Genomic DNA, 16071 nt, shown 5'->3' with positions numbered 1-16071 from the left:
TGAATGGGAGCAAATCTCAACAAGGCTTTCCGACACAGGAAAGCCTTTCAAAAAGAACAGAGTCTATTAAATCAGCATAAATGGGGGGGGACCAAATTCATAGTAATTTTCTTGATTTAGGAATGAAATTCAAAGGCAAGTGTCACAACGCTTTTGATAATATATCCTCTTATGTAATCAGATGCACTGTTTGCCCAGGAGCAGTAACCCATGGCAACTAATAAGATGTTTGCTTTTAAAAAGATGACCACTAAATACTACCTACTGATTGGGTGCTATGAGTTACTGTGCTAGGCCAAACATATTGTCTGTTACATAACTCCATATTTATACACACATATTTATAGTGTATAAATTCCTTGTTACCACTGGTAACTATCTAGTGACATCCTAATCTGCTCCAATAATTTTGGCATGTCATAAACCCCAACAAGAAGCCAGCACATGTCTAAAAGCCAGGTTGCTCAGTCTGATTTGGCTGGGGTGCTTGGCCAGCAGAAAACTTGGTCTTGTAATTTTGCAGGCGGGATCATACAGGGCTTCAGCATATGCAATAAGCGGTACATTATAACTGTCCCGAGTTAGGCACAGGTATAGCTTGCAAGGCATGTATAGCTTTATGATGAATAATACACTGAATTCATATTATAAAAAAATAGATGTTTTGCAAAAACTATCATAATTTTCATGCAGCATAATTGTAAAGCAATAGATCAACATTACACATAGAGAATTAAGGTTTTCATACAGTAGTAATTCTTTCATAAAGCACAGAATAGTCCTAAAAATGTAGGAAATTATGATGTTCACATGTTAAATTAGCAATTAGGAAATTGACTGCACGCAGCTGCTAAATCATATCTGCCCTATTAATTATTAATCAATAAAGCTGCTGAAATTTCTTTTTTTTGTCTGTAGAAAAGTAGTTACATCTTTGAGTGTATGAATTTCTAAAGCTGATTAGTAAAACTGGGCAGTAACTGAGCAATTGTTATGTGGGTTGCCCAGACATGCTTTTTGAATGGAGCTTAAGTCAACATAAGCTTTGATTCCTGTATTTGTGGGCCATTGGCTAACAGAACATAATGATGCCACACCTCATTGCACAGTGTAATGTGCAAATTTGTTGGTTTGGCCCTTAAGTTATGTGATTGGATCTGTGCAGTCTGACCATTGCCATAAAAACAAAATCACATTTGTTGACTTGCACTTCATACAGCTGGTTATGGATGTTTTTTCCTGCACAGTGAATGACTCTTCTGTAGTATGTGCAATAAACCATGTTTTGCATACTGAGACACTTGCCAGAGGTCATGAGGAGATGACACATGTATCAGACCCAAATTAACCACTGAACTCAGTAAGTCTGCATAGAATATTTCAACCTTTTCAATATTCTCTCTAATCATTTCCACCTTTTTGCTTTCATGCTGGCAGCCAATATACTGATGATAATTATGTGGAGTCTCTATAGTTCTGATTGTTATGTGTGGAAGAGAGTCACAATAACCTTTGCCACTGCAAGACTGCACTATAAACCAGCTGTTTTCTTCATATAAGCAAAGGTCATCACTGTAAATTGGCATGGTTGAAGAACATGATCTCTAGTACTACCTGCTTTCTTTTTGCTAGTATTAAAATCATTACCATACTAAGGCAATAAAGGCAGAGTACTAAAAGCTTTATCAGAGAGCACTACAGGCAGATGGACTCTTGCAGGCTCAATCCAGTTCAAGCTGAAAATAAGACAGGAGGCCTGCATGCAGCAATAAATTAGGTCAGTCGGTTCTGTCCCCTCAGAGAGTAGACAACATTTATAGCAAGCGTAGGGCAGAGAGCAAACACAGTGACAGTTTATAAAGATAATTCTACGAGTACAACAGGCTCCTGAGTATAACTGTTCGCTCTAAAGGCACAGAAAGATGGAAGCACTCAAACAGACCTCACATAGGGAATAATACCCTTCAAATGCAATGACCTGACTAATTTTAACCACTCCCTAAGTATACCAATGATACTGTCACTTAGAGCTATTTTAATTGGAGGCACTGAATCAAAGAATATCTTTAACATCTAACAAACAAGTAATAAATAAAATCCTGTACTCAGATTATTCTGTCTTCAACAAATGCTTGGGAAACAGTGGATGACACAACAACAACATTTTAAATGCCACCACAACCTGTTTACTTATGCACAGTATAGGGATATTGGCAGGGTCGGACTGGGCCGCCGGAACACCGGGAAAAATCCCGGTGGGCCCCGGCGGCCCAGTCCGACCTTTGCCGGCGCTCCCCCTTCTGACTGTTCCTCCCCTGACGTGTTCAATTTATACGCGCTCGGGGAGGACGTCAGGTGGGGGCCCTGCGGGGGGGTTAGGGGGGTCCCTGGGGGGGGTAGGGGACACGGCTGGCTGGGGCACCTGCAGGGTGGGCCCTACACCCCCCAGTCCGACCCTGGATATTGGCCTCTAAGAAATAATTAATATCTCCCTAGCTCGAGATGAAGTTATCCCAATCCCCATTGCAAAGGTGAGGCTTGAGGTTTCCTAAGGAGCACCGCGGCTCATTCTAAATATTGCCAGTATTCACAAAATCCTAGATCTGGAAAGGAAGGTAGGTCCTGAGACCTTTAGCCCTAGTTAATAAAACCATCTAATACAGAGCAAAATACTATTGTCAGAGTAATATATAGATAGTACTCTGATATATTGCTCAATCCATAAAAAAATGTTTCTCCCAGCCAGCAAAACAGTTTGAGATGGGAATGCTCTGTCTCTGCCTGTCGATCAACACTCTAACTGTTACCTCCCACACCATAGCACACCAAACAGGTACAACAGTGCACCATAAACAGGTAAAGAATGAAAGAAGAAATGGTACTTGCATGATTTGAAATGAAAAATAATAGAAAGTTTCATTACCTCCGTTTTTCAGTCCCACACAGGGACCTTTATCAGGAATTTAAAGAGAATAAGCAGAAGTTCTGTTGGGGTTCTTGTTGTTCTCTTTGCACACCAGACTAAGGTCCCTATCTGGAACAGAAACTTTGAAGTAAAAGTACCCTTCTGTTCTTTATATTTTATATTGAGTGAGAGTGAGTGCAATTTCAAATGTAACTATGATTACATTGTTTACAAAAGAACATAGTCCTTGTGAAAAATATATAAAACTAATGACCATCAGCACTAGCCAGCAATTAGGTACTGAAACAAGTGAATCTGTTTTGGTTTAGGTATATATACTGGAACACAAACGTGTATGTTATGTGAATTCTGAGCAAGGCTAATTGTATATGACTGCCATTTTGATCAATAAGGGAAATCATTATCTGGTCTGCTGTTGAAGGTCAAAGTTAAAAACAGAATCATTAAGAGTATAATTAGAGCAATATTACATTTCAGGCCTGACACCACTTTATAGTTGGCCCTACTTACAAATCTTTAAAGACATATGTATTAAAGACATATATTAATAATGTTAATCAGTGCACCTGAAAATGTCTATGAAGATTTTCATTCATCCAGGTCATGGTATATCTAGTATAAATAAATTTAAAGCAACTGGACTTGTTTAGTAATCATTGAAGACGTTTCACTACTCATCCGAGCAGCTTCTTCAGTTCAACTGACTGGTATGGGAAGTCCTCAGCATATATACTCTTCCACTGTTTGAAGAGTTGCATGATACTTGGGTAATCCTTTCAAAGTAACTCCACAGCATTCACACCTCTGCGAGTTTCAGATGTCACCTTCCTGAAGAGTTACATAGTGCCATTGTGATTGGATTAGTGGAAGAGTATATATGCTGAGGACTTCCCATACCAGTCAGTTGAACTGAAGAAGCTGCTCGGATGAGTAGTGAAACGTCTTCAATGATTACTAAACAAGTCCAGTTGCTTTAAATTTATTTATACTAGATGCACCTGAAAATGTTGTCTTGCTAATAACATAATAAGACATAATCCAGACTAGAATATTCCTAAGAAAATACTTATAAGTCTGAGCCCTGGTTAATAAATATAAAAGAAATTTTTAAGATTCCAGACCTCCAGACCTAAATATGAGAATTTCTAAGGCACCATAATGGTTTAGCAAAGGCGAGGTCACAAGCTCTTCTTGAAAATAAATAAGGACAAAGAGAAGTGGTATCATAGAAAATTAATCAGCCATAATAATGTGTATTGCCAGGGGAAACCAGCATTTTGCCAATGAAACAGCTGATTTAGAAAACAAAATGCCCTCAAAATTATTATAATTATTGTCCTCTATGGAGCTTACAATATATGCTCCCTAGCAAATGTACACACACACCGTGATGAATTTTTGCAGGCAACTAGCCTTTCTGTATATTTTTGAAGTGTGGGAGGAAACCAGACTACCTGGAGGAAACCTGGAGGAAGAACATGCAAAGTCTTTGCAAAAAGTACCCTTTGCTAACCAATGCGCCACTATTAGCCTCATAACAGACCTAATGATTTCTCCCAGTTTTGGGGATATACAGTATAAAGCTTCCTCATTTATTTGCCACCCTTTGAGCTAAAATCTTTGTTTAAGCAAATTGGATTTAATAGGAATTAATTTATTAGTAAGCAGAAGGACTGGCATCTCTAGTGAGTGTGTAAGTGGTTTATTTCTTATGATACATTTTCTCAAAAGTTAATTATAGTTATATGGTATACAAACTACTTATTATACATGACAAATATATACATTTTTATATCTTTTTTGGACTATCTAAAATATACTGGTTGAGTTTATTAGAGGATAAAAAGGTATATTTTTAGCTTGTGTTGGTTCCAGGGTTTTACTGAGGCCCTGGGAAAATAAAAAAATAACAGTCATGGCTTTGCCATAGCTCTAAATAATTACATATTTCCTAGAAAACCCATTAGTGTTTCATATACATGTTTGTGTTTGACCTTTTCCAGGGCACCACATTACAGTGCCATGAAAGTAAAGCTGAAGTAGACTATATAAACCCATACTCAATCCTCTCAGTACATCATGAAGCCACATATATGAACTCTGCCTAACCTCTACCCCCCTTCCCATGAAGTGGAATTGCCCAAAACTTAACCGGATTCTGATGACTGAAATGTAAGCCTCTGCGAATCTTCTCTGTGTTCTCAAACACTTTAATTAAAAAAGACAATGCCTCAAGCTGAGCAATATTATGTATGCTAATCCTTCTAAGAATATGGCAAAATCGAAGTCACAAAGGGGCTTAGTCTGAAAATTATGAACTGTTAAACTTTTTTCTATTCTGTAAATCAACAGTGATTCATTATTTTTAAATATAAGGCAATACTGGCTGTATCAATAATACATTTCTAAGGTGCCCTGATTGGTCCTGACTCCTGGGCTTTGCAAACCAGAGATGGTTTAAGTTACTGTGCCTATGGCAACATTCACACTTGTAAAGACAAATCAACACCCCAGCACTTAACATTGCTGTCATAATTAATAATGTGTAACATTATCTATAACATACTGTTGGTATATTATGTCTGATGAGTCACTTTTTAGACTCCCTCTTGGATATTAAGCACTTACCAGCAGTAAGTAAACTGGTATTAAGTACCCAAGTCTCTCCCAATGCATATGACTATACAACACAGTAAAAGTTACATTAAAATAATTGAACCACTTCCTACAAGGAAAAAGGTTTTAGTGCAGCAGCCAAATAATGATATAGATTGATAAGGCTTTTTTTTACCATGTACGTAAGCCATAAAACTAAGTAAGACTTTTAACCTTACAAAAGAAATCATATTCTTAAAGGTTAGATGAAGAGCGTGAATATATGCACATATGATGCCACCAAAACAGCATGTTGGAAACAGTGAACAGAGGAGAATTCAGCACCATAATACTGGACTCTTGACATATTGAGCATTAGCAAATGTAGACTGACTCTTTACTGCTTGTAGGGGCGGATAATGTAATGTATGTTACGTATCTCTTCTTTAATCTTTGCTCAGTGTTACTTTTTTCTTACTTTGAAATGTTTTGGCATTTGCAGTTATTTATTCACTTGAAACTCGTGTTTAATTTTTCTGATTCATAACATTTTTTCTTCTTGAATGGTATAGATTTCCCATTCATTTTTTACTGTCTTTCTCATTCAATATATATCAGGCACTAGATTTCAGGCACAAGGGTGTTTAAAAATGCCTTTATATAGGTCAGGGGACACTAATATCCTTTACAGTACAAGTATGGGAGCTGTCATCCAGAATGCTTGGGACCTGGAGTTTTCCAGATAAGGGGTCTTTCTGTAATTTGGATCTAGTGAAAAATTATTTCAACATTAATTAAACCCATTAGAATTGTTTTGCCTCCAATAAGCATTGTAACAAGTACAATGTACTGCTTTATTATAACAGAGAAATTAAAACATTTTTTTCAAAATTAGAATTAGTTGCTTATAATAGAGTCTATGGTAGATGACCTTCCCGTAATTTGGAACTTTCTGGATAACTGGTTTCTGCATAACAAATGCCATATCTGTACACGTAACTTGTAAATTTATTTGCTATAGGAAGCAGTTCCTGTGCATACTTTGCTATTGCTATTTAATTTGTAACGGATTTTTATTATACAGCTTTTTATGTCAATACAGCTAGTAGGGATTTAAAGTTACTTTATATATTATGTGCTTTATACATTTATATACTTTTGCTTTTTCTCTTACAATAAGTGCTGTTACAATAACATGTAATAACTGCAAAAACTTTCTAGCATAACAACTATAACTATTAATACAACACAGGATATTATAACAAAATAAACAATAATGACACTGATACAATATATATTGCAACACATTTAGTGATTTAAAGTGTCTTGTTATATTTATCTTAATGCTGGAGAAAAATGATACTGTATTCTTTTAGCTTATTACTTTACTGATATCTATTATTCCTTTGGTTTTCTTTGTTAGATATGGGGACATGGTTCCCAAGACTATCGCAGGGAAAATCTTTGGTTCCATTTGTTCACTGAGTGGTGTGCTGGTCATTGCACTGCCTGTCCCTGTAATTGTGTCAAACTTCAGCCGGATTTACCACCAGAACCAGCGTGCTGATAAAAGACGAGCACAAAAGGTCAGTAATGTGTTGCCCAACAATTTATAAATGTGTTTGAATGGAAAGCTATAACAATGCCCTTCTAACCATGTTTGGATAACAGTGAGCACTTCTTTTAACCTTAGCTTGTTGTACTTCATGTGTCAAAACAAGTCTGAACATAATTTGTACAAAATATGACCTGAAACAATTATGGAGCAGTGACTGAAAGCTGCGATATCCTGTGTGCTGTGTTGTAGGCTCAAGTAAGCTTAAATAAAAAAGGATTTTTCATATAATTATATATAAATCTAGTTATTCTGCAGCACACACATCCCTTAATGAATTCAAAAAAATGAATTTCATTGTCCCTATTCCTGACAGCAATTTAAAGTATTTGAAAAAGTGTTCACCAAGGGTACCAGATATAAAGTCACACTATGGCTCCCAAGAGGTTACTGAGTGATTGGTGTTCTCTGGCTCTTTTTAAAGGAGAACTATACCCCTGAACAATTTAGGTCTCTATAAAAATATATTGCATAAAACAGCTCATGTGTAAAACCCTGCTTCATCTAAATAAAGTATTTTCATAAAAACAGACTTTTCGTCTTTTTAGACTTTTAATAGTATGCGCCATTAAGTAATCGTAAATAGAATATTGCCATTTTAAGTACTAGGGGTTATATGATTCACAGTGCACACAAACAAACCAAGGCACACATACATTGTAGGTCTTTTACTCCCACACTTCTTTCTGTTACACTTAGCACACAGACCATCACAAACTGGTGGCTCCAGGAGAAAAGAATTTGCATTGCATACTGATGGTTCTGTGTATAATTAAACAACAAAGGCAGCTAAATGGGGAGTATTACATGATCAAAGGTAAATATCTAGTAAATAAATGAATGCCTAAGGATTGCATAAAACTATCTTTAAAAAATAAATTAGTGAGGCTAGCGGGTATTCCTAAGCACAACTAGTGCAGCGGCACCCCCTACCCCCGGGCTGGTGCGGCTCTCTCTCAACAGGGGCACCAGGGTACAAGGTAAGCGATTAAAGTCACTTGGGGGTACCAATATGTTAGGCACCCCAAGTGCTCCTGTTGAGAGAGAGAGCCGCACCAGCCCAGGGAAGCTGCGAACGTCTCCTCTGCCTGCTTTATGCGCTTGCACATGTGCAGTAGAGTGAAAAGCCGAACTTTAAAAACAAAGTCAGATCTTCACTCTACTGCGCATGCGCTGGCCCAGGGATTTTGCCGGCAGACGACATACGGAAGAAGGAAGCACTCGCTGCAGGTACCCCGGGCTGGTGCAGTTTTCTCCTAACAGGGGCACCAGCCCGGGGTACAAGGTAAGCGATTAAAGTCACTTGGGGGTGCCTAACATTCTGTTTAAATTTTTTAGCAGACCTAAGGTAGGAGATCCGAATTACAGAAAGACCCCTTATCCGGAATACCCCCAGGTCCCGAGCATTCTGGATAATGGGTCACATAACTGTACTTCAGAGGAGGGCGGTGGGGGAGCCACAATATTGCAGGTGGGGATTGGGTCGGCATATTTCCCAGTGTCCCACCCGTCCAGTCCAACCTTGAACATATTCTATCTAACTTGAAGAGAGGTGAGCGATATACCAGTTGATTTAGATTTTGCAGCCTTTTAGATTTGGTCCCCTTATTAATAGAATTCTCTTACCTGGTTGTTGTAGTAACTAAAGAAAAAAAATTACATGTATGCATGGGTAAAAGCTCTTCAGTATTCTGTACCTGGATAAAAACAGACATTATAAATGACAGGATTTAGTACATCATGTATTCTAATCCTAAAATCGCCAGAAATATATTACAGCACAGTATGGAAGTTGTAGCTCTTTAAGAACAATCTTTGTTGACTTTTGGAGTTTATAAGGTCTAATATGATCTGTGTTTACTAACAGACAATTTCAGTCCTAGTAAATGCAGACATCCTGTTACATATGTTTCCGGAATACAAGGTACACTGGGGCCCCCAGTCAAGCATACAAAGCAGGATTCTTTCTTTAAATGAACATTATCCACAGGGCAGGCAATCTTTTAAGAAGACACAGCTGCTTTAGTAAACAGTAATCAAGAGTAATCAATGTTTTGAGGCTTCTCAATCATCTTCATATAGATGGAACTAAAATCCTGTCTTGTGGAGCAGAACAGCTTTGAGGCTTGTGGAATACAATCTTGGTTAAATAGTTCAGGCTGACCCTGGTATACCCTTTTATGTAAAGCAGCCACAAAATGATATTAGCCAGTCTGCAACTGGAAAGGACTTATCTGCCAGCAGCCTCTTAAATCCTATTTGTTTTCTGTGTTATTAATGGAGGCAATGCGACCTTAAAAGCAATGTCACGCTCTGTGCACATCCACTGTAGAAACACACATGTATGACATTTCAGAGATAGGATCTATTATACAGAATGCTTGAGTCCTAAAGTTTTCCAGATAAGGGATCTCTCATACCTTGTCTGCTAAACATTACAGTAAACATCAAATAAACCCTACAGGATTGCTTTGCTACCAATATAAATTAATGTAGCTTAGTAAGGATCAAATACAATGTACTGTTTTATTATAACAGTGAAATTGGAAACCTTTTTTTTTTTTTTTTTTTTAAATGAGAATAATTTGCTTATAATGGACACAATGGCAGATGGCCTTTCTGTAATTTGGAGCTTTCTGAATAATAGGTTTCTGGATAAGGGATTCCATACCTGCACTTGGCCAATACTACATGCATTGTTATATATGAAGGGTAAAAATACATTTATAGGCTAAGGTTGCTGTTTTGTATTGTGTTATAAGGCAGGTATCTCTCCCAAGTATTAAAAGCATCACTGCAGTAGCACTGCTCCCATCTGTGCATTTCTGCTGTTGCTGAAAACAGATAAGGTATAAAATGCAAATGGGAAAAGTCACCTTCCAAGGGCCACAACAAACAAAACATTGTTTAGAGCTTCCAGAAAGAGAGACATTGCCTTATCGAAACACCAGGTTATTATTATTACTATTAACACATATTTATAAAGCACCAACATATTCTTTAGCACTGTAAAATGGGTTTTTACACTCAATATACAATTTACATACATTGTACAAAAAAAGCCCCAATTACCTATACAAGAGGGAGAAAGGACCCTACCCAAAAGAGCTCACCATCTAAAAGAGTTTACATAAATGTTGGATAATCAAGGGCCAAAACAGATCACATAGTGAGTAAAAGAAATAACTACTTATCTACTGAGATACCTTTAATTAAAGTTACATTTGGGATTACCAATTGCTTTTAATATTGACTTTTTTTAATTATCTAAAAATAGAAAAGTTTCAGTGCTCCAGCTAGTTAGGGAATGATGGGAGTTGTAGTTCCCATTGTTGATGGAAGGTAGATATCTTTGTCTTCATGTTTTAAATGGGCGGTTGACTACTTGTTAGAATGCAGGTCATGGAAAAATTCATAATACCATTGAGATTAACAGAAAAAGCAAGAAGAGGGATCTGTATCCATGGAAACGCTAGTTTCCTCTGTGCATAGAATTACACAGGGTGTCAAATTCATTGTAAGCTGGAAAAGTCATCTATGATTGCTGTCAGCTGCAGTAAAGAGGTGTCTGTGGGACATGATATCATTGATATTCGCTACCAACACAATCATTTAAATGCTTTCATCTCTAAGTACCTTTAAATATGTATTTCTTTTATATACAATTTATATGTATTTTGCTAAATGCAACAATAGGTTTTAAGACAATCCATGTAATGGGAGACAATTTCTCTCTGTCTTTGTCTCTGAGGAGCTCAAGGGGTAATGTTTCAGTAAAGACAAGTACCTTAAGGGATAAAATGAAAGCTACTTCTTGCTACATTTGCCTGAAGCCCATTAAATCATAATCAAGTATACACCATTAGGAACTGTGGACTATTTGCAGTGCAGTGGTTCTTCCATCAAAATAATTGTAAAGCATAAAAATCCCAAGCCAAATGGTAAATCTGCTTACTCCATAACTGTACCCCAGATGCTGACTAATTGTGCAGAACCCCACTGGGGATGATTTTCACAGCAGAGCTCCATAGGGCCACATCGTTTCTTGTGCAATGTTCCACAAAACTGTGATGACAGTAAGCCTGGCTTAAAGTGCACAGCTTTACTCCAAAATCCATTCTGTGACTATTTACTCATGTAAAACAAACCTCTAACTGCAGGCACTGGCACTGCAGGGGGCAAACCAATTGGGTGATGAGCAGGCTAAGGATGTCCAGCACCTTTGCCTTAAAAAAAAAGGGTTTTATTGATGTGGGGCATGTTTCATTGTCTACAAAAATAGCAGTGACTATTTTGAAAGAAATAATAACATCTATTTCTAGCTTGCTTCAAAATGGCTAAAAGAGGGGATGTGAGCAATTTACTATAAAATACGCATGCTTGATGGCTGATTGATTAGTAGTTCAGATGAATAATACAGTGTCTTCAATGAACATGCAGCCAAAGTAAGCAGAAATGCAGAGTATGTATCGTAAGGGTGCAGAGTTTGATCCAACAATAATTTTACTTAGGGTACACATCATATATATATACTCTCATATAAATGACTGTACCCCAGATGCTGACTAATTGTGCAGAACCCCACTGGGGGTGATTTTCACAGCAGAGCTCCATAGGGCCACATTTTTCTTGTGCAATGTTCCACAAAACTGTGATGACAGTAAGCCTGGCTTAAAGTGTGTATCGTAAGGGTGCCCAGATTGATCCGACAATCATTTTACTTAGGGTACACATCATATATATATTCTCATATAAATTATTTTGTATGGAGGAGAGGTGCTACAAATAATTGATTGGGAAATTATAGAAGGAAAGTTTAAAACAGACTGAAGCAAGGAGAAGTGGAAAAGAGGGTTGCAGTAGGTGTGATAGGGTTAGGTTGACTGGAGCCAATTTGAATAAAGGGAAGACTTTTTAAAAACCAGGAAAGAGTTGAATACATGGGTAAGGGCTAAAGGAGTCACAGGATTTGATTCTGATTGTAGCAGACAGATTTAGATTTTTATATTGCATAGGTTGTTGACACCCTTTTCCTTGCATAAGGTACACCTTTGGTTATTTTATTTTTAAAATTACTGTATACAAACACAGGAGCACTGCACTTCTAATCAGCTGCTCCATGGTAGTTCAATACATTTGCAACCCATGGGACTAACAAGCTGTGTGTGCATTGTACCAAAAGCCCTAGTCATGAATGCAAATGGGCCTGCTATGAACATTGTTTGAAGTAGGCACACAATTGTATGACCCCATCAGCAAGCAGCAGAACCATATTCTAATTAGAATACAGATTAAACGGGAACTAGAAAGACCAGGCAAATAATTGCCTTTACTAGCCTGTCTCTCCTGATTTCTCAGCAACAGCAGTAGGGGAAGCAGAGGACCGTTTCTGTTTGCTGCCTGTGACAGTTTTATGAATGATTCCAGTCTGGGGTCAACTTGTTTTACCAAATAGGTGTGAGTGAAATAGCTAGAAATCCATTTTTTGTAGCTACCCAATAACATTTCCTAAAGGAGGTATATGGAATTTCCCTTTTAATAACCAAATCATACAAATAACAAAGCCACTACTAAAATAAAGCAAAGCTGACACTTAATAAATGTGATCTAATAAAAACTGCTAAATTTACACCAGATCTAACTCATAGCAATCAAAGTGTTTGCTTTCAAACTGGAATTGGGTTACCATCAGTCCCCATTTCAGGAGAACTGACCCTGTTCCAGATTCCCTGTCCTCGTGCAAAATTGACCCCAGAAAGCATCTCTGCCTCTGAAAGCTGTCCCTGGCCATCCCCATGGCAACAGAGCTGCCCTCCCCAACCAACTTTTGCTATTCCAGGACAGGAGAAGGAAACAGTGATCACATCTCTTTCTTGAACTGCCTGTCATTTCTGTCTCCAAAGCCTGGCATTGAGGACAGAAATTATAGCAATGCTTGTGCCTAGCAAGAAAAATGCACTGGGGAAAATTGTTACCCCACTGGAGGTGCGAGCTAGTAGAACCTGCACTCTGGCTTGGGGAAACAATGCTACTTTGTCCCTGGCCAGCATTATACTGCCCATACTAGGTGAAGGGGGCCATTCTGGAACACAAACGTGTAAATTAAGCTTAGTGTCCCAGATTGCCAATTACGTGCCACAAGCATCAGCATCCTCCCAGCGCATTTGGGGGCTCTATTAGCTCTCTATTAGATACGTGCCCTTTAAAGTAGGTCTTAGAAATATACAGTATAATGAGCAATGCTATAATGCAAGTTTTACATTCCTAATTTTGCAGTTTTTGTCTGTTTTTTATTGACCTTTTTTCTGTTCTATTATTACAGAAAAAAAGGAAATCAGTTTTAAAATTATAATTATTTGTTTAAATGACCTGTTTACCTTTGATTTAACTTTTAGTATGCTATAGAGAGTAATATTCTGAGACAATTAAAATTGGTCTTCATTTTTAGTATTTGTATTTTTTTAAATATTCCACTTTTTGTTCAGCAGCTCTTCGGTTTGGTGTTTCAGCAGCCATTTGGTTGATAGGGTCCAAATTACCTTAGCAACCAGGGAGTGGTTTGAATGAGAGGCTGGTATATGAATAGGAGAGGCCTGAATAGAAAAATAAGTTATAAAAAGTAACAATAACAAAAAAACTGACAGAACAAAACCTCACAGAGCAATAGTTGTTTCTAAGCTACTGGGGTCAGGGACTATAAAAAAATAAATAATGAAGACCAATTGAAAGGGTTCTTAGAATTGGCCTTTCTATAACATACTAAAAGTTCAATTAACGGTGAACCACCACTTTAAAATGGAATCTATGGAAGATGGCCTTCCTGTAATTTGAAGCTTTTTGGATAACAGGTTTCTGGGGGATTCCATAACTGTACTCCTCATTTCTATTTCCACAATAGTAAGTGTTTCAAAATGCAGTCTAATCAGCTGCAGCTATTACAAATTTGCATCTCTAAAGGGTTAAAAATTGCAGTGAAGGATTAGTTGGTGCGCGTAATTAAAAGCAAGTAATGTCGCCTACCTGTCAATAAAGAGTTTACAGCTTAGAGTTCTCAGCTACATTGTGTTCCTTGGAAAGCACAGCCATATTAATACAGTAATCCATCACAGGTCTGCCAGAGTTTGGAACTTGGGGTGATTAGTTTGCAGTGGAGGCTAAAGAACTTTCACAAAACACTTTTTAGAATGTTCAAAACAATTTCTAAAAAAGCGAAATCAGAACTAGACAGAACACAGAAAGGTGTTAAGGTAATGCAGGCTGCACCATTCATTATGCACTTGACATAGCCAGATCGACATGTACAGTTAAACTAGTGTTACCCAATATTATGCTCATTTGTAATGTCTCCATTATGCTTCCCTGGCTGCTCTGAGGCAGACCTTCTGATGCCACTTGCCTACCATTTAGAGCTTTAGCATGGGCTGAGGGGGGGGGGTACCTAATCTCTAGTGCAAAAAGTGCAATTGTGCTATATGCACTTAACTAGAAAATGAGATTTTCAACTTGAAGTTGCCAGGAGTGTTTTTTGCCACCTCTAGTAAAACTGGGGCCACTGCCGCCACTCATGGATCCCATGAACAGGCTTTATGCATGAAACACTTGAGGCTATATCTTCTGTTGGCCTACAATAAAGTTTGCAATTCTTTTATAAAACCCTGTTTGTTGGATCCATGAGTGCCCGCTGTTTTGGTTGTGGTTTGAACCTCCTCTTGCTGTTGGTCTGGGGCTTGTGCACCTGGACCCCATGTATATTTTGGTGAGATATACCTGTAAATTTATCAGACTTTCTGTGTCTGTAGGGTGGAAGCAATGCTCCTCCTCTATGCACCTACACAGCTCTCATGTCAAAGTCTTCATGGCATATGCATGTAAATGTATTGATTTGATATATGGTTACTCCAGAAACTGTAAATTGGAATAGGAATGGCAAATGAAATTAGCAATACTTTTTGGAATGCATGCACTATACTACCTCAAATACAATTTTGCTTAGGCTAGGAATATGGTTCATGCATGGTTAATCAAATGACCTAAATGAGGCTAATCTGAGACACTGTGGTACAAATGTTTACAGCAGTGTTCTGTGTGTATGCTTTGGGCATGAAAATAGGCATCTTATTTGGGTTTTGCACTTCTGGCTCAACTAATTCATAGTAACCACGCTATAGGTTCCTATTTGTTGAGCTTCCATGTTGTCCACAAACTGCCTATTGGAGTTATTTTACGTAAATTGACCATACATTGTTTATATTCATAATTAGAGTTAAATTTTACTCAGTGGAACATGCATGCTTAGGTCTCACATATACTTCTAGGTTCAGTTTTTCTTGGTTTAGTTGATTTATATTTGATTTATTTGATTAATATCTCCAATTGTCAGACTTAATTCTTTATAATATTCAAGAAAAGGTTTTGAATATTGCATTTGATATCACATATTGAACAGCACTTCACTAATGCTGGAAAGAACCTGTCTTTATTCTGCGTCCTTGTGTACTGTTTAGTGGCAGGAAATGGGTGCCTTCAGTTAGACATCTTGTGCAGTCCATTGGTGCATAAAGTTCATTTGAATAGTGTGCAGAGTTCACAGTCTAAGAAAACTTATGGGCGAGACTCAATTTGAGGAGAAAATTTTTTCCCTATAGACTGCAACAGAGTTTTCAAGTGGTAAACATTGAGATAACTTTACTCATTGAATTGCATATGGCTCTATGGGAAGATCTGAAACTGAATAAGGAGATAAGCTATGCTAATCAAATTGATTATAGTCCAATGCCTCTAATCACAATTAGTTTCTTAAATGCCAACTCTTTCTATTCACCCATATACCTTGTGTCATATGTACTTTTTATCCTTTTAGTTTTTAAATTCTACTAAATCACATACGCCTTTCAGATAATTTCTGTTGTTTTGCTATTACCAGAAAAAAATACAG

General features: G+C 37.5%; 1 protein-coding gene across 2 annotated transcripts in view; it reads left to right on the top strand.

The window, feature by feature from the left end:
• kcnd3 (potassium channel, voltage gated Shal related subfamily D, member 3) overlaps positions 1-16071 on the top strand; it is a 226854-nt gene that overhangs the window by 189008 nt on the left and 21775 nt on the right. For both annotated transcript variants that reach the window (NM_001102941.1, XM_031895616.1), the window contains 1 exon segment: positions 6945-7107. In NM_001102941.1, the coding sequence (NP_001096411.1) occupies positions 6945-7107 (163 nt within the window).

This window comes from Xenopus tropicalis, chromosome 2 (assembly GCF_000004195.4).
Source record: "Xenopus tropicalis strain Nigerian chromosome 2, UCB_Xtro_10.0, whole genome shotgun sequence".
Taxonomy (NCBI): Eukaryota; Metazoa; Chordata; class Amphibia; order Anura; family Pipidae; genus Xenopus; species Xenopus tropicalis.
This window is presented reverse-complemented; position numbering and strand designations above follow the sequence as displayed.